General features: G+C 46.6%; 1 protein-coding gene across 1 annotated transcript in view; it reads right to left on the reverse strand.

Moving 5' to 3' along the window:
* Positions 1–19,064, reverse strand: part of LOC147526182 (protein FAM219A-like) — a 118,290-nt gene extending 99,226 nt beyond the window's left edge. The window contains exons 1-2 of the mRNA XM_086630293.1: positions 18,940–19,064; positions 18,510–18,596 (exon numbers count right to left, since the gene is read on the reverse strand). Coding sequence (XP_086486419.1) covers positions 18,510–18,596; positions 18,940–19,064 — 212 coding nt within the window. The remainder of the gene's footprint in view (positions 1–18,509; positions 18,597–18,939) is intronic.
* Between the last annotated feature and the right edge of the window lie 523 nt (positions 19,065–19,587).

Below are 19,587 nucleotides of genomic sequence, written 5' to 3' on the forward strand. Positions count from 1 at the left end.
GACAAACACAGCACAACTCATCTGGAAACTCAGGGAAAGACAACAGTCAGTTTTTGAAAAATGCAACCCAGCAATATGAAGTGGCAAGCGACACTGCTATTAGCTGACTGTTTGAGTAAAAGATACTTCCACGTGTAACACTATTTTGACATTTGAGAGGGTTCTGGTGGCAGTGATAGATCCCTAGTGACATTCGCAATCTCTGCAATACAGGATGGGTAGCACTACAACCTACCAGGGAAGCAGCCTTGTCTTTGAAGAGAAGGCAGATATCCAACTAAAAACTACTATTTAGACACATTGTGGTTGTTATTCCAAAAGAAAAGGCAGGGTGAGGACTACTGCAGTTACCAAAATACTCATTTCTAAGTGACGGCCATTGAATTTGGTATGATTTACCAGTTAAGCTGAAGATATTTTTAATATCATTGGCAAGCAACAGAATTAAGTCCCATGCCCTAAGTAACAATCAAGGAAGAGCACTTCTATCTTGGCATAATAAAAAGGATGAACTGACTTCAGTCTTGCAAAATTATAGGATTTGTCATGTCTATCAATTAAGATCACAGCCTGAAGTACAGTTTCAGACTATTAAGAGCAAGTTCCTCAGCCTTGGTAAACCAAAAGAACAAGTTTGCAACATCAAGAGAATAAAATCTCAGCAAGGGTCTAATACACTTCAGAAGATGAAGCTTGCAGCGGTATTTAATAGGTCTGCCTCAACCATGCCTCCTGGCTCTCTGTGTGTCAGCATGAAAACCTTACCACCACTGACTGCTGGTAATTCCCTGTGATGTTAATGAGTTTTGAATTTATACAGTCTCCTGCCAGGTTCTTCTGCAGTATCTACCAACCACCATACCAATGGAGGATACCTGTGGTAAAAGCATCTAGCTTTCTCCCACTTATTAATTAATAAAGCAAGCCAGACTTCAGTGGCCATTTGAAAAAATCTCTCAAAAACCTGAAATCAACTGGCCTGTAAAGGAAGAGTCAACAAATAAACACATCAGGACTTGGTTTTGAGTTCCTATATAAGCATAAAAAAAGAGTCTCACAACATGTTCCTATAATGCTGAGTAATCTTCCATAAAAAACAAGTCAGAAACCAAAATGAAGTGTTTGATCCTCAAACCAATTAAGATTCACCAGAGCTATCAAAACCTTGTGCAATCAAGTGCATCTGCAACACTAGAATAAACTCAGAGCCAGATGTGGACTTAGAAGTTGAGAAGTCTGAAGACTTAACACTGAATTCTTCTACTTTTTAGCAAAAATATCAATGGTTATTCAGCATCAGAGTCACTGTCAAACTGCCATGGCTTACTAAGAAAAAGTAAAACTTCTTGCTCATAACACAGAATCACAGAACCATAAAACAGATGAGTAAAGTAAGTAAAACAGCATCAAAAACACACCTCTTACGCTACTACAAGCATCTTGTGTCTCTCCAGCCAGGCTTTTGCTAGGATATTAGCCACCAACTCCTCAAATCAGCATCACGATAAAGGCACATAGTACTAAATATTGCTTCTAGAGTTAATATGGACAAGCAAGGGAAAACTTTGACACTATGTCGTGGTTTTGGCCGCTCCGGCAACTAAACTCCGTACAGCCGCTCACTCACCCTCCCCCATCCCCCGGGGATGAGGAAGGGAATTAAAGGAGAAAAGGGAGAGAGACCCATGGGTTGAGATAAGAACAATTTAATACTACTACTACTAATATATGAATATATACATATATGTACAATGATAAATATATACAAACGAGTGATGTACGGTGTAAATGCTCACCACCCCTTGGCCAAGGCCCATCTCATTATGAGCTAACAATCCCGAAACAGATAAGTCCCGACACCGCAATCCTGGACAAGCAAGAGGCCCAGAGAGAGAGAGAGCGAGCGTGAGCGCACTCCGAGAGTCTGAGAGTGAGAGCCCTGGAAGAGCAAAGGCCCTTCTTTCTGGCTGACCCTCATTTTTATACTGGACATGACGCTGCATGATATGGAATACTAATAGGATTGAGGGCCAAATTGGCCAAAGTCTAAGTACAAATCATAAGGAGAGTCGTGGACCCTCTGTCCCAACTATGCTCCCCTCTATCCTGTTGTGCTCCTGCACACTGGCAAGAACACGGCAAGCTGAAAAGTCCTTGAGGCCTCAGTGCCAACTATAAACATCAGTGCGCTGTCAGCGTTCTTCTCAGAGCAAGTCTCAGACTAAAACCAAAACACAGAGATCTTCTAGCTGCTAAAAAGAAGAGCTAACTCTGTCCCAGCTGAAACCAGGACACACTATTAGAGTTTATATCATGGACTACTAATTTCCAGATCAAAGCTAAAAAGAGAGCTGGTGTCTAGGCAACACATGCACATACTTTTTCCTATCTCATACCCAGACTGATCAACAGAGTCTTAGTCACTGAAAAAAGGTTATATGTGCACCTAATTCATACATCTCCATTTGTCAACTGAACACAACCTATAACCACAAACCAAGCAGCAAGCACTGAAAACTTCACACCTCAAAGTCAATACAGAAGCACCTGCAGATTACATGTGTGCACCATCAGTGAACCTTGTGGGACAAACTTTTTCTCTGGGTTGGTCTCCACCTGAAGAAGTTTTCCCCCCAAGTTCAGAGATCTTTAATAATTCAATGTTGCAAATACAAGCTTTTATTGACACTAAGGCCCTGTATTTGACATTTTCTACTGCGGCACAAGGAAACTTTTTTCTGCAGAAAAAATGGATTATAAAATATATGTAGCTACATAATCCAAATGAAACATTCTCCCATAACCAGATAATCTCTTTATAGTAAATCTTACATGCACAACATGGATCATCTCAGTTATTTTCACAATTGCTTTGCCCTAATTTTTGCAAGAGGTACAAGAAATTCTTTTCAGAGAAGTGCTTTTGTGATACGCTACCTAAAGTATATCCACCAAGGGGTTTGGCTCTGTTGGAATAGATCAAGGTGAGGAGCAGTATGACTTTTTACTCCATTGGAGCAGCAGAGGAATTGCTAGTGGTTTGCAGATTTCTAGACTAGATCTTCAGACTTTACATTAACATCCCAAACACTCAATACCTGGCTCCGTGACTGGTGTCACCAGCAGAATTTGGGGTTTGTTTTTCACAGGTCATTCTACACAACACCAGGCCTGCATGCAATAGATGGGGTACACCTGTCTCAAAGGAGGAAAAGGATCTTTGTGCAGGAGTTAGCAGGGCTCACTGGAAGAGCTTTAAACTAGATATGAAAGGGGAAAGGGATAAAACCAGGCTCATTAGAGATAAGGGTAGGAGCGGCACGACAATGTTTGAGGGACAGTGTACTAGCGAGGTCCTTCAGTCTGCTCCATGATGTGCCAAGTACACTGGAGCACATTTCAAAGTGGCAGGATCAATAGCCCAACTGAAGTGCATCTACACCAATGCACACAGCATGGGCAACAAACGGGAGGAGTTGGAAGCCAATGTGCAGCTGGAAAGCTATGATATAGTTGCAATCACAGAAACATGGTGGGATGACTCACACAACTGGAGTGCTGCAACAGATGGTGTCGTGGTTTAGTCCAGCCAGTGGCTAAGCTACCACTCAGCCGCTCGCTCACTCCTCCCCCTCAGTGAGGTGCAGAGGAGAAAAAATGTAACCAAAGGCCTGAGGGTTGAGATAAGAGCAAGGAGGGATCACCCACCAACCATGGTCCCGGGCAAAACAGACTTGGCTTGGGGACAAATCAATTTAATTTATTAACACTTACTTGAGAGGATAACAAGAAACAAAGCCAGATCTTAAAAACACCACCTTCCCCACCCCTTCCTTTCTTCCTGCTCTACCTCCTCCCCCAGCAGTGCAGGGAGACAGGGAATGGGGGAGTGCAGGTCAGTTCATCACACGTTGTTTCTGCCGCTCCTTTCTTAAAGGAGGACTCCTTACAATCTTTTCCCCTGCTCCAGTGGATCCCCTCCTCACGGGACAGTCCACAGACTTCTCCAACATGAGTCCTTCCCGCAGTATGCAATCCTTACCCATCACATTGCTCCAGTGCGGGCTTTTACCACAGTCACAGATTCTTAGGGAGCTGCCACTTGCTCCAGCGTGGGTCTTTTCAGACTTCAGATGCATCTCTCCTTTGTAGTGAGTGTCATTCTCTACGACCTCCTTCAGGCTCAGGCATCTCTTCTCCAGCGTGGGCTTCTCCCCAGGCTGCAGGTGGGTCTCTGCTCCGAGTCTGTCATGGCTGCAGGGGGGCCACTGCCATCTCACCACCAGTTGCAGGGGAATCCCAGCTCCAGCATCTCCTCCCGCTCCATCTTCACTGACCTGGTGTCTGTGTGGCCGTTTCTCTCAGATCTCAGCCCTCTCTGGATGAACTCAGCCCAGCGGGCACCCCAGGAGCGGAGCGCTTCCGAGTTCTCCAAGCAGCACCGCCATGGCCATCTTCAGCTGGGTGGCGCCAGCCCTGTGTGGGCAGCCACCCTCCTGGGAGGCTGGGGAGGGGGGGGAAAGCCCCCCACCTCCCCCCTCTCTTCTCTGCAGGTCCCAAAGCACATTTCCAGCCCCTTTGTCCCCGACTTAAATATGGCATTCGCAGAGGCATGGATTGGCTCGACCCTGGCCTGAGGGGATGGCGAGTTCGACCTGGCCAGAGACTGGTCTGACCAGTTTTGAAGCCCAGGAAGTTACAGGGGGTGAATCCCCTCTCCCTCTACCAGAACCCTTTCATATAAACCCAGCACAGATGGCTATAAACTTTTCAGAAGGGATAGGCAAGGAAGAAAAGGCAGTGGGGTAGCCCTGTATGTTAGGGAGTGCTTTAACTGTCTAGAGCTTGACGATGGTGATGAAAGGGTCAAGTGCTTATGGGTAAGAATCAGGGGGAAGGCCAACAAGGCAGATATCATGGTGGGAGTCTGTTATAGGCCACCCAACCAGGATGAAGAAGCAGACAAAATATTCTATAAGCAGCCGGGAGAAGTCTCACAATCGCTAGCCCTTGTTCTCATGGGAGACTTCAACTTACCAGATGTCTGCTGGAAATACAATACAGCAGAGACAAAACAGCCTAGGAGGTTCCTGGAGCGTGTGGAAGATATCTTCCTGACACAGTTGGTGAGTGAGCTGACTAGGGAAGGCACCCTACTGGATGTGTTGTTTGCAAACAGAGAAGGACTTGTGGGTGATGTGATGGTCAGAGGCCATCTTGGGCACAGTGGTCATGAAACGATAGAGTTTTCAATTCTTGTAGAAGTAAGATTTTTCGATTCTTATAGAAGGAAGGTGGTTAGTAGAACTGCTACCTTGGACTTCCAGAGGGCAGACTTTGGCCTGTTGAGGAGCCTGGTTGACAAAGTCCCTTGGGAGGCAGTCCTGAAGGGCAGAGGAGTCCAGGAAGGCTGGACATTCATCAAGGAGAAGATCTTAAAGGTGCAGAAGCAGGCCATCCTTGTGTGCCGAAAGATGAGCTGGCAGGGAAGACAACTGGCCTAGCTGAACAGAGAGATTCAGCTGGAACTCAGGAAATAAAAACAGAGTTTATGACCTTTGGAAGAAGGGGCAGGCAACTCATTAGGACTACAATGATGTTGTGCGGTTATGCAGAGAGAAAATTAGAAGAGCCAAAGCTCAACAATAAATTAATTTGGCTACTGCAGGAAAAGACAATTAAAAAATGTTTCTATAAATACATTAGCAACAAAAGGAGGGCTAGGGAGAATCTCCATCCTTTACTGGATGCATAGAGAAACACAGCAACAAAGAATGGGGAAAGGCTGAAGTAACTAATGCCTTCTTTACCTCAGTCTTTTATAGTAAGAACAAATGCCCTAGGGGCACCCAGCCCCCTGAACTGGAAGGCAGAAACAGGGAGCAGAATGAAGTTCCCATAATCCAAGGGGAAATGGTTAGTGACCTGCTACACCACTTAGACACACACAAGTCTATGGGGCCAGATGGGAGCCATCCAAGGGTACTGAGCTTGTCTCAAGTGCTCACCGAGCCACTTTCCACCATTTATCACATTGAGGTGCTGGAGCGTGTCCAAAGAAGAGCAACAAAGCTGGTGAAATGTCTGGAGAACAAGACTTATGAGAAGCAGCTGAGGGTACTCAGGCTGTTTAGCCTGGAGAAAAGGAGGCTGAGGGGAGTCCTTACCACTCCCTACAACTACCTGAAAGGAGGTCGTAGCGAGGTGAGTGTCAGTCTCTTCTCCCAAGGAAGAAGTGACAGGATGAGAGAAAACAGCCTCAAGTTGTGCCAGGGGAGATTTAGATTGGATATTGGGAAAAATTTCTTCACTTATCAAGTACTCGAACAGGCCACCCGGGGAAGTGGTTGAGTCACCATCCCTAGAGGTATTTAAAAGATGTGTAGACATGGCACTTGGGACATGGTTTAGTGGTGGACTTGGCAGTGTTAGGTTAACGGTTGGACTTGATCCTCTTAAGTGTCTTTCCTAAACTATTCTATTATATGAAAGGGACAATTCCTGCCATTTAAACCTCAGTACGGGTGTTCCTGAAAACGCGTTATGAAAGAGTTGGACTTCCTATAACTTCTTTACCATACTCATTCCTCTTTATCCTAGCGGAGTGTTTTAGATTCTGGTTTTGATCCAACTTGACACATACATATTTACAAAAACTTAATCACTAGCTAGCAGTTTCTCCTAGACTTATCAACTGCCAACATCCCAAAGTGAAGTGCAGCTTTTACATGTTCCGGTGGGCTAGGTGACCTCCATCTTCAAAGCCTGTGAACATGCTGTTCCTATAACTATTCTTAGGACTGCTATTCACAGTTTTTTTTCATATATAGAGGGAAAGTAAGATAACAGAGATCCACAGACCTGAAAGAGGTTGGTAGAAGGAAAGAGGAACAGTTAAGTCTTTCCTTGGACTACATCACAATTTCACTGCAAAATTCTCTGAAGTTTAAGAATCTTAAACTTAGAAATGAAGTGTTTCTTGCTATTTCCATATCATGTGGATTACTGTGAAACCCATTACACATTTCCCTTCCCATCCTGTTCACACATCCCCAAGCTTGTCTCAAGGGATATCCTACTCAGCTTTCTCATACTCCATGCGTATTCCACAGCCAGCTGCCACAAGAACAGAGATTCAGGTATTGTGCATTCCCTTGTGCTTTCAAAACAAATCCACATTTGCAATCATTACAGCTCAGTCCTATAACTAAAAAAAAAAACCACTACAGCATTTTGATGACCCAGACTGTACTTATGCTAAATCAATTTGCCACTGGAACAAAGCTGCCCCATAGATAATACTGTAAGTGTTGTTGCAGAGGGGAAGCTATGCTGACAGCGCTGGTCCCTATATGGACACAGGAGCACCATACATTTCTCTGTACACCTGAGACCCCTACTCCAAACGACAAGTCAAGCCAGCAGGGGTGGAACCTTCACTACTTTTATCCCATTTGTGTGATCACCAGCAGAGATGCCTTTCCATGCCCCAATTGACAGAGCAGTGCCTATAGAAGCCCTTTGACCATGTGATGTTCAACTGGAGGGTCTGCTCTGGCCATCAGAGACAATGTATTTTCCATTTGCATCACATGCATGTGGATGGGAAGAAAAATCATGCTTTCATATAAAGAAGCATATTGTTTTTAGAAGCGTCAGTCAAGATCGAGCAGACAAAAGCTTTACAATGCCATTGTTGGTCAGGAACACTCCTATTTGTTTTTTCTTCTCAATTAACAACATGCACCCGGTGCAATGCAGACACCTCTCCCTTTCTCTCCCATTTCTCAGAAGGTCAGTCTGCTCAGACAGCTCCTTGGATGTTCAGGTTCTGCAGACTTCAGAAATTTTTCTTTTATCACATCTCAAGCTACTTGCAACAACCGACCACAAAACAAGTTTCAGATTAAAAGTTAAGCCCCACAATCGAGTCACTACCAATGAGGATAAGCCATACAAGTATTAAAGTAGTACATTCCTCTACTGCATTAATTACTGCAGGTGAAAGCCTTTATACTCAGAGATTTCTAACCATGGCCAGAAACATTAGGACTTGACTTACAGGGCTACTCTACTGTCCTGGTTTTAGCTGGGACAGGGTTAGCTCTTCTTTTTAGCAGCTAGAAGAGCTCCGTGTTTTGGTTTTACTCAGAAGCTCGCTCTGAGAAGAACATTGATAGTAAGCTGATGTTTGTAGTTGGCCAAGGACTTTTCAGTGTGCCATGTCCTGGACGGAGTGCAGAAGCACGACGGGATAAGGGGGGAGCATAGCCAGGACAAGGGGGCCATGATTCCCCTTGTGATTTGTGGTGGAACTTAAGATTGAGGGCCAAACTGGCCAATTAGTATTCCATATCATGCAGCGTCATGCCCAGTATAAAAGTGAGGGTCAGCCAGAAAGAAGAGCAAAAGCGCAAAAAGCCCTTTCGCCACTTCTGCTCTTTTGTGCTTGCTGCACTTTTGCTCTATTGCCTTTTTTTTTTTTTCTCTCTCATTCAGTACTCCCACTCTCAGAGTACTATCTCTCTCTCTCTCTCCCCCTCTCTATTTCGGGGCCTCGCATTCGTCTGGGATTGCAGCTTCGGGACGAGATGGGCTTCGCATACGAGGGGGTAGTGAGCATCTACACTGTGTATTAAATCATCTGTATTAAATTGTTCTTATCTCAACCCACGGGTTTCCCGTTTATCCTTTAATTCTCTCCCTCATCCCTGGGGCTGGGGGAGGGTGAGTGAGCGACTGTGTAGGGTTTGGTTGTCGGAGTGGCCTAACCCACGACATCTACTTATACAGAATTCAAATATTTTCTGGGTAAATGAACATCATTGCTATGGTTTCTGTGCATTTTGTTTGTTTGACAGTCTCTCAATATCAAGACCACTTCGAGCATCAGACTGGGTTTACTGGACTCTCAGTACCTCTCGGTGATTTTTTATTTTATAAGATATAGTGACCTTAAAGAACATCTCACACCACTTCAGAGTAAGGCAGCAGTAATCACTTCAGTCAGGAACTCAGCTAGCAATTCAACAGAACTGGGAGGCTAAGCAAGAGTGGATTTGAATCCCCTTACCTCCTCATCTCTAACAGATACTAGACCTGCATGCTCTGACATGCTCCAAGAAGTTACTAGCTTGGTTCAAAACATGGCAAGTCTCATCTGCATCCCGTGTCCCATTATTACGAAGTTTGGTGTAAGACTGGTACATCAGCCAAAGAGTCAAACCAACACAGTTCACTGTCTAGTGACATGATTTAAGCAATACTAGCAAAAGAGCTTAGGCAAGCATAAATGAATCTTCCAGTTTTACAAACATGGGTCTAACTAACAAGTCATTTTAAATACTACAAGGCACTGCCAGTGCATTCTTCTGTGAGGACTGCAGCACTTTCTCACTTTGAGGGGAAAAAAGGAAGTCACAGTACCTTAAGCCTGAGAATACCATCACAGAGGTACACACAGAAACAAGTCAAAGTCTTCAAACATCTGGAAAAAAACAGGTACACCATCATGACTGACTGTCTCCCAGTCCTGCTATTACCCAGCTCCCTTAATCTCCTGCCCTACAAATCAAATCAGTGATAGGGTCCCCTCCTCTTTTCTTATCAGGTTCAGTCTTCAATTTCACAGCAAGGAAGATGCAACTCCAGAGAGGCTGCATATGCCTTACAGTCCCATGGGTAAGCTGAGGGCTTTCCTTGAATGAAAAACAATGTGTGCCTTTTAATTCTGAAAGTTATCTCTCTCTCACCCTGTCATTTAGCTTATCTTGTCTGACTCCTTACAGACCTGTCACTGTCTACTGGCAGAGAGAGTATATGGCTATTTCTGCAGCAGAAGTTGGTATCTACAGATAAAAAGCTCCTGGGAGTTATAGAAGAATCCCGAGAGGAGAATGTGCAGGTTTAATTCTTTGTAGAGTTCAGTGCCTCTTTTTAAACATCTGTCTTCACTCAAAAAGAGACTTCTAAACATACTGACAGAACAACTACATATAAGATTTTGTGCAAAGAAGTGGAGAAGAAACAACAGCATGCCTGCAGAGACAGTGCCAGCCAGAACACGCTCCCATGTCCCAACAAGTCCTCTTCTAGCAACAGCAGCTGCATCCCTCACCACAGCCATTCATGAGCCTGTGCTGGAATCACTGCTGGAGTTCCTCCCTGGCCTGAGGGGATAATAAAAATTCTTCTGTGCCTCTGCACCAAAGGCCTGACATAGGGCAGGGGAGGGACAAGACAACCTCAGTGACAGAACTGAAGTCTTCAGGGAGGTAATTTTTAGGCTACTGCTATAAATGACACTGCAGCACATCAAAACAGACTGTATAACTAAAAGCAGCACTATCTGAATTAGTTCAATTTCAGAACCCATAATACTGCAACATTACAAGTCTCATGTACCATAGGCATTTACAAAACATAGCTGTGTAATCCCTGGGCTACATTACAATGAATATACATAGGAATGACATTTTCATTTTAGAAGCATTTTCCTTCTAGAAAGAAGAGTTTCTTGTGTATCTACATTAGAGACCTAATGTTATATTAACATACTCTTTCTAAGCCCTACAGGTATAACTTTTCTTTTTGCTTCTTATTTACTCTCGCTTTTCTATTTTAGGGATTTATCAGACAAAACAAAAACGATCTTAACACATAGCACAACTTCCCTAGGATGAGACAGTCGATATTTTCCAAAAATAAAGAATGCAAATTTTATAAGCATCATGCTGAACACTCATACTGTCCACAGACTAAAACAATAGTTCATTTAAAAAAAAAAACAAACACCACCTAAGTATCCAGTAGATACTCTATTTTTTTCTGTTCTAATTTTCTAACATTCAAAAAAGCTGTATAGAAATGCATCTTCTGTGTCTTCAAAGTTTCTGGAAGTTTCACACCTCCAGGACAAGTGGAGATTTGACACCTCAGCTAGAAAGCCAACATCATCACTGTAGGATGTGGTTAAGCAAAATTCTTAGGTCAGCTGTAGTCATCACAACTAGAGCTACCAGACCAAGGTCCTGGTGTCTGGCAAACACCTGCAAGGAACCAGCCTGGCCACAATGCTTCAGAACAAGATATAAGAACTATCAACTCCATTTCTCCAGAAAGAGCTCCCACATTTTACATGCACAGAGAATTGGGAAACTAAAACAGTTATACCTGCCACTTTTCTGAAAGCAAGCCAAAGTCTCAGGAGTTTGTGGCAAAGCTCCTCTGAAGCTGCTGCACTTGGACAGGTGCTTTTTCTTAGAAAAAGTCATACTGGTACCATGTGGGCAAGAGCACTTTTACTCTACTTCCATTTTTGTGCTAAGAACAGAGACTGTTCTGTTCGCCCATCAGTGTACGGGAGCAACGTGATCCAACACTATCATCTGTCAGCTTGCCATCATACACCAGCCAGTACTTGGTGTATGCTAGAGACACAGGCTCAGGAGGATTTCAGACATATGATCAATAGTGTCAGTATCAGTGGCAGGTTTGGAGGCTGAGGGGCTCAGAAAGGCTTCAGACTACTTTCTTAGAATGACTTCCCTTCAACATTTAACAGCCGTACCTATCTCTTAATTTTGAACATTAGCAGATCAGCAGGCCTTTCTGTCAGATGGTTTCTAGGCAGATCTCCAGCAGTTATCCTGGAGTTCAGCATGAAGATGTCAAAAGCTAAGATAACATTTTATCTACTGTCATGGTTTAGCCCAGCTGACAGCTAAGCCACCACCAGGTCGTTCACTCCCCCTCAGCGAGGTGAAGAGGAGAAAAATGTAATAAAAAGCCTGAGGGTTGAGATAAGAACAGAGAGGAATCACCCACCAACCATGGCCCCCGAGCAAAATAGACTCAGTTTGGGGACAAATCAATTTAATTCGTTAATGGCTCATTCAGAGAGGATAACAAGAAACAAAGCCAGATCTCAAAAAAAAAAAAAAAAACCACAACAACAAACCACCTTCCCCCCACCCCTCCCTTCTTCCAGCCAGTGGCACAGGGGGACAAGGAATGGGGGAGCTGCAGATCAGTTCATCACACATTGTTTCTGCTGCTCCTTTCTTAAAGGAGGAGTGTGGGGGAAGTTTCCCGGCTGCTACATGAGAAGCACCTGTGCCTCATCAAGACAGGTGCTGAGTCACGGTGGTCAGCCGGAGACCACGTGACCTATGGGAGGCTTAAAGATGGGGCACTCCCAAGAGGGAGTGGGGCATTTCCCTCCTGGAGTTTGGAGTAGCAGGAGCCCCCTAGAGAGTGAGAGTTGGAGCTCACTGTTGGACTAAGATAGCAGTGAGTTTAGAAGAGCCTTCTGATTGTGAGATACCTTGTGGTCGCAACAGTCGGTTGGTTGCGACCCATTGGAAGAAGACACAGGCAGTCCGTGACGTCTGGTGACCCCGACGTGATTCGTCGAAACGCGAACTGCCTGGACCGCAGGGTGAACTGCGGTGGAGATAAAACCCAGCGAAGCTTGAGAGCGGCAGGAGCTGCGGACTGACCAGTTTTGACCTAGACACCTGGAACAAGGTGAGCCGCTGGGAATGGACATGAGACAGAACTCTGTAAAGGAAGGCCAGACTTTTTCATTTCTTGAATCTGTGATAATGGCTGCGGGGGCCAATATAAGAAGCAAGGATCTATATAATTTACTCAACTGGGCAGTGGAGCGTGAAGACCTAGTGAGTCTCAGTGCCTCCTTTAACCTAGAGCTATGGAAGAAGTTGGGGGATAAGTTGCTTTATGAAGTAGTCTTTGAGAATAAGGACTCGACCAAAACTGACCTGTTGCGTACATGGGGGGCGTTGGATAATATAATTCAAGCAACAGATTATGTATCAATGGGCAAAGGTTTTGAGGAAGACGACGAACTGTCTGAGGGAGGACTGGCCTCAGACAGCACGGACAGTGAATTGGGTTTATCTTCACTGTTCAAGGAGATCAAGGAAGTTGTGGGGACTGTGCAGGGACTCTGCCCCACCCTGCAGGAGGTGCTGAAGCGTCCCCCACCCTTTGCCCCAACAGCCCCCCCTTCCCCCATTATTATGCCTACGGCTCCGCCATTTGAGCAACTGGCCCCACCCTTGGCAACTTCATATCCCGCGGTATCTGGTTATCCGGCCCAGGTACGTTTGGTGCAGCCAATAATACTACAGCAAGTTATGACAATACTGCAAGGTATATCCCAGCAGTTAGCAGCTGTAGTGGAAACGCTGCAGCAGGCCATGACCCATCCTGCAGCAAGAGAGACTGCAGGAGAAACCTCTCAGCAGGCCATGACCCATCCTGCAGCAAGAGAGACTGCAGGAGAAACCTCTCAGCAGGCCATGACCCATCCTGCAGCAAGAGAGACTGCAGGAGAAACCTCTCAGCAGGCCATGACCCATCCTGCAGCAAGAGAGACTGCAGGAGAAACCTCTCAGCAGGCCATGACCCACCCTGCAGCAAGAGAGACTGCAGGAGAAACCCTTGAAGCAAGTGATAGTTCTGCTGGGAAGTTACCAACCGCACCTAGACCAAGGAGAAAGTCGCCAGAATCCGCCTGTTTATTGGAATCAGACCCCTTGGGAGCAACTACAGTAACAGTTCAGCCTCATGACCCAGTTCGCTTCTGGGACGAGGTTAGAACAAAAGCAATAGAGGCCAGGGACTGGGACCTGGCTAAAGCTCTGGGGGTACCAGTTAACAATAAAGAATCATCTATAACAGAAATGAGGGGAGGGCCTAGTGCGTTCCCCGTGGCACTAGCCCTTCCGGGTTCCCTGCGTGTTAGGAAGCAGAAGTGTTATAGATGTGGAAACCTGGGACATATAAAATTGGAATGCCCAGGACGAAAGGGTCAAAGGTGGACAATAAATACCGGAAAAGTTAATGGCTTGGTTAATTGCCATAAATATGGAAAAGAGAGATGTTATAGGTGCGGGAAAATAGGCCATATTGCTAGGCAATGCAATTCAGAGGTTTACACTAACGGCTGGCTGAGAAATAAAAGAATGAGAAAGTCTATGCAGATGCATAATGGTTTGGACAAAACTTTTGCGGGAGCGTTATGGCAGCCACAGGTTGATCAACAGAAAAAGCAGCCACAGCAGCCAAGGTGGATGTATCCGTCGTTGCCGGATCAATGGATATACCCGCCGTCACGTCACGACAAAAAATGAGAAAACGGCGACGGAAAATGGAATTGAAACGTTGGAAACCCCTAAAAGGCTGTGAGGCAATTTTTTTTAAAAAAAGAAAAGGGGGAATTGTGGGGGAAGTTTCCCGGCTGCTACATGAGAAGCACCTGTGCCTCATCAAGACAGGTGCTGAGTCACGGTGGTCAGCCGGAGACCACGTGACCTATGGGAGGCTTAAAGATGGGGCACTCCCAAGAGGGAGTGGGGCATTTCCCTCCTGGAGTTTGGAGTGGCAGGAGCCCCCTAGAGAGTGAGAGTTGGAGCTCACTGTTGGACTAAGATAGCAGTGAGTTTAGAAGAGCCTTCTGATTGTGAGATACCTTGTGGTCGCAACAGTCGGTTGGTTGCGACCCATTGGAAGAAGACACAGGCAGTCCGCGACATCGGAGGACTCCTTACACTCTTTTTCCCTACTCCAGTGGATCCCCTCCTCATGGGACAGTCCACAGACTTCTCCAACATGAGTCCTTCCCGCAGGATGCAATCCTTGCCCATCAGATTGCTCCAGTGCAGGCTTCTTCCCCACAGAGTCACGGCTTCTTAGGGAGCTGCCACCCACTCCGCCGTGGGGTTCTCCACAGGCTTCAGATACCTCTCCACCTCATCGTCAGCCTCCAGCAGCTCATGGAGACCATTCTCTATGACTTCCTTCAGGCACAGGCATCTCTGCTCTAGCGTGGGGTTCTCCAAGAGCTGCGGGTGTATCTTTGCTCCACCGTTAATCTCCACAGGCTGCAAGATGGCCACCTGCTGTCTCACCACCAGTTTGCAGGGGAATCTCAGCTCCAGCACACCTCCTCCCACTCCATCTTCACTGTCCTTGGTGTCTGCATGGCAGTTTCACTCAGGTGTCAGTCTTCTCTTTACTGCAGCCATCTTCAGTCAGGTAGCTGTGGCCCAGTGTGGGCAGCCACCTGCCCTGGAGGCCGAGGGGCCAGCCCCTGCCTCCCCGTTCTCTTCAGTGTAGGTCCAGCCTCAGTTCGGGTTCCTTTGTCCCCATCTTAAAGAGCACATTCGCAGAGGCGCTGATTGGCTCGGCCCTGGCCTGAGGGGATGGGGGGCCTCACCTGGCCAGAGATCGGTCTGACTGGTTTTTGGAGCCGGGGGAGCTCTTCACAGCTACTTATGGAGGCCATTTCTGCAGCCCCTCCCATAAACCCAGCATATCTATGCAGATGAACAGGACATTCAAAAGCATATATGCTGGTCAAGAACACAAAGTTTAAGGATTTCAAGAAAAGCCTAGCTTCACAAATCTCACTTCAGTACCCTTCTCACAGTCAGGTACTGGCCAGACTCAGAGGGAACAGTGCTCTCCTAGGACACCCTCTAGCCTAAACAGGATGAAAAAACATTTCTTATAGCGTATGCACTTCAGACCCGGCAAGGGATCTTCTCTTCTCTATTTGCTTTCAGCAGGGGATCATATTTCAAAACAGTTTGATAGCTTTAGTGGCAGTTCACAACAGCTCTCAGGTTACACCTAGAAAACAAACTTCTACCTCAGCCCTTTGGATGGATAAAACACTGTCAGACTCCTTTGACCTTCAACATCAGATGACCCATCTGTCCCCAAGACTACGTGGAACTGAAAGCTTTTACACTAGGAAGATGAAAAAAAGAAAGTCCTGAGATGCTAGGTTATTCTATACTTGAAAGCATGGGAGGGGAGGGGGAAGGACAAATGGTAACTGTAATAGAACAAAGCAGCAGTATCAGGCAAAATTGTGTTACTCAAGCAAACTACTATGATAAGCCCCAGACAGCTTCTGAACTGCAAGGATTCTCGCAAGCATCCAATGCCTACTTGCAAGATACAGACCAGAAACTACAAAGCAGATAAATCCACTGGAAATGCTGTACCAGACTTGTTCTGTCCCACTTATGAGCCCAGTGTCAGCATTTCTAGGCACACAGAAAAATCCCACACATCCAGTCACAGCAACAGTCCCTCACATACATAAGGTTTTACTATGAACTCCATTAGTTAAAAAGAATCAACTGAAACCCTGAAGCGCAGGTTCAGAGGATTCTTTTAATGGCAAGCATTAAATCTCTGTGAAAGTTTCCTAGTTATTGGTTGCTGAAGAGGGGAAGGAAATCTACTTCCTAAGGTTACTATCACAGCTGCATAATATACCATTCTACCCTGAAACAGCAGGGCTGGACCAGAAAACCTCTTTGGGTTCTGGTCACTCTATGGCCATGCAAACGCACATGCACATGCCAATTCTACTCCTCTATTATTATAATGGAGTTTCTAGAAAATACTTATGTGTATTTTTTTGTCTGCCAACAGCTTTTCCAAACTTACTAGTCTCACTACCATGCCTACTGCCCTCAACATGAATAAAGAGAAACAGCCTTGTCATGTCTGCTGCCTCTGCTTGACAAAACACACATACACCAAGCAGAGCATGCAACAAGTCTACATCAGCTTTTATGCACCATTTTCTTCCCTACCACAAAGGTCAGAAGCTAAAAAAAAAAACAAACAACCACCAACACCAAGCTAAAAATATTTTCAACACTCTCACCATAAGAAAAGTGTTTATCTTGCCACTGAAGGGTAACTTAAGTTTGTAGATCTTCATAGCAGAGTCATTCTGTTCACAAGATAATTACTTTGTTCTCAACTTTTTGCCAACACTAATTGCAACAAGAAACCAAGGATTGGTACATCGACTCTAAATAACATACAGTTTGATATACTAGAAATCTCAGTGGTATCTTCAGTACTAACATGAACCTGCCAATAACCTATCCTCACTTGCTATCAAAAGGATCTGTACAAGTATTTCATTAAAGTTCTTTCCACTTCTCCAAATATTTCATATCACCGTCTCACACAGTTGGATGCCGAGAATTTGCTTACTCCAGGTAACAAAGGGAATCAACATCTTGAGTGAGTCAGCACATTATCCAGCTTTCACTTTGATGTCAAAGTGAACTGTATTTCAACAGGTCCCAGGTTACACATAATGCACCTTCAAACAGAGAGTGAAGCAAACTGGAGTAAGCAGAGAGGAACACACAAGGGAACCTTTCCCAGATGGGAAGCATAAACAGATAAAAACATTCAAGTGCTCTGCAGAATGCAGCTGGGGCACACCACACACGAGCAAGCCTGTAGCATCAAAGCAAAGCAGCTACATGCTCATAAAAAGTCTTCGACTACTTGGTGATGATCTAGCATCTCCCATGGCTGCCAGCCAGCTGGCCTTCCTTCATAAGTGTCACTTGAGAAGCTACCAAAAGCTCAGGACCACTCTACCTGCCCATTTATGTAGCCACAAAGTCCCACAAGCCTGTATACTTCCTTCTCTGGCAAGATTCCCCAGGATCCCATGTAGTAGCGTAACCATTATGTCGACTTCTTCAGAGCTCATCAACCGAGTATAATTGTGTCTATGAAGTGAAAAAACATCCTGAAATGAAAAATACACGCCCTGGCACAGAGAAAAAAAACTAACACCAAAACATAACCCCTCAGAGATTGTTTTTTTCCATAAAGAATTTTATGTGAGGAAAACTGTAATTTGACAGAGATGTTTCTTTGCAAGACACCTGGATTTTCCCCACAACGATTATCTAATAACAGTTTTGCACTAAGAGCAATGGCTATAAAATCAGCCACAGAGAGCATCCTGCAGCTTCATACCACAACTCACACCAGACACACGTATTTAACACCCATCCCGTGCAGGTATCCCGCTCTTGGGGAGCGCCTCGGACTGGACAGCATACAAACACTGCCTAATTCTTCCCCCAGATCTCACGTATATTTTAAAAGCCAATTAAAACTCCCATCAGTCCTCCGCGCCTCCAGCTGCTCAAATGCTCCGACTGCCCGTCCTTCCCCAGACGGGCTCCTCAGTCTTACCGCCGGTTCCCACCCCCCCCCCCCCAGGGCACTCCCCGGCGCTGGAGCCCACCGGCCGAGGCGGCGGGAAACACTTGCCCCATGCGTCAGCTAGACCGAGGCGCTCCGAGACGCCGCTGCGTTTGGAGAACCGACATTTCAACCGAGGCAAAAGCAAAGCCGCTACCGCCCGCCTGGTCCCGCAGGCGGCTTCTGCTGTTGCTACCGACAGCATCCAGGGAGATGCAAGGGGAGAAGAGCACAACGGAAAGGCCGGGCGGGAAACCATGACCGAGAGCATCCCGAGATGACACAGCAGCCGCCGCTGGGCATGGACCCAGGGCCTGACGAGGACGGCCATTACATAACGATTGCGGCGCGCGGGCCGACCTCAGCGCCGCTTCCGTAACACCGACACTCTCCCTAGCCCGCCGGCTAGGCGGAGGCTCCCAGGGACAATACAACCTCACCCGCCCCTTACCAGCAGCTGCGTCTCAACGCGAACAGGGGGCACCTGGAACCGGTCTATCTCCTCCATCATGATGGCGGAGGTTAGGCTAGAAGAAAGAACGAAGGCGTGGAGACTTCTCAAGCGCCGAAAAACGACGCAACTGCCACACGCATCAAATGACACCTCATCGCTACCGCTCGCCGCCGAAGTGACTCAGCTGCGCCGCGTCCGGCCCCCATCCCGCCCTTCGTTTGCATATTCATAAAAAGGGCGGTGCCCTCACAATAATTACGGAACCCGGATGCTCGGTTCCCCGCTGCCTCCGCCCCACTGCAGCCGAGATGTACCATTCCCCTCCTCGGGAGAAGCTAAGACGCTTAAGGGGGAGGTGGGGGGGAAAGAACAGCCAGCGTGGACAGCGTTCTGCAGCCGGATTAGCTGCACGCCACTTCCGGCGCGTTGCCATGGTTGCCGCTATCAACTTCCGGACGGTGGTTGGCCAGGAGGGGGCGAGTTTGTCGTGAGTAGCGGCCGATGGCGAGGTAGCCGCTGTGGCAGCCGCCAAGTCAACCATGGTGGGCAGAAGGCAGTGCCAGGTAAGGGTCTGTCATGAGTGCGTACCGTAGCAAGGCGGCACCGTGCTCCCGTGTGATAGCGCCGTGGTGACATCACCTCCGGCGTCGTGACATCACCCCCGAATGGCGTCACCGCAGTGCCTCATGCTCCACAGGAAGATCGGTTCACACAAGGGAGTGTCACTCTGTGGCCCTGCACTGGCTCTGCCACCCTCAGCTCCTCCTCTGAGTCGATGTGACAGTGTCACTAGTGTGACATCAGGCCCACAATGACATCACCATTCCCAGTGCCACCACATATTACATCACCATGCGTAGCCTAGCTCATTTGCCTCCAGGGTGCCCTGCAGAACTGTAACCCTGCAGGGCTGGGTGGAACATAGGGGCTGAGCACAGCCCCTCCTAGGAACTGCTTGCTGTGTGGTTACATCATTTAGCATTGCTCTCTCCCTGCACTGAGGTATGGCATCACCCAGCCACTAACATCCTGCATGTTCCATGGCACTTCTATGCATTGCAACC

The sequence above is a fragment of the Tauraco erythrolophus genome, chromosome W (genome assembly GCF_009769465.1).
Source record: "Tauraco erythrolophus isolate bTauEry1 chromosome W, bTauEry1.pri, whole genome shotgun sequence".
Lineage (NCBI taxonomy): Eukaryota > Metazoa > Chordata > Aves > Musophagiformes > Musophagidae > Tauraco > Tauraco erythrolophus.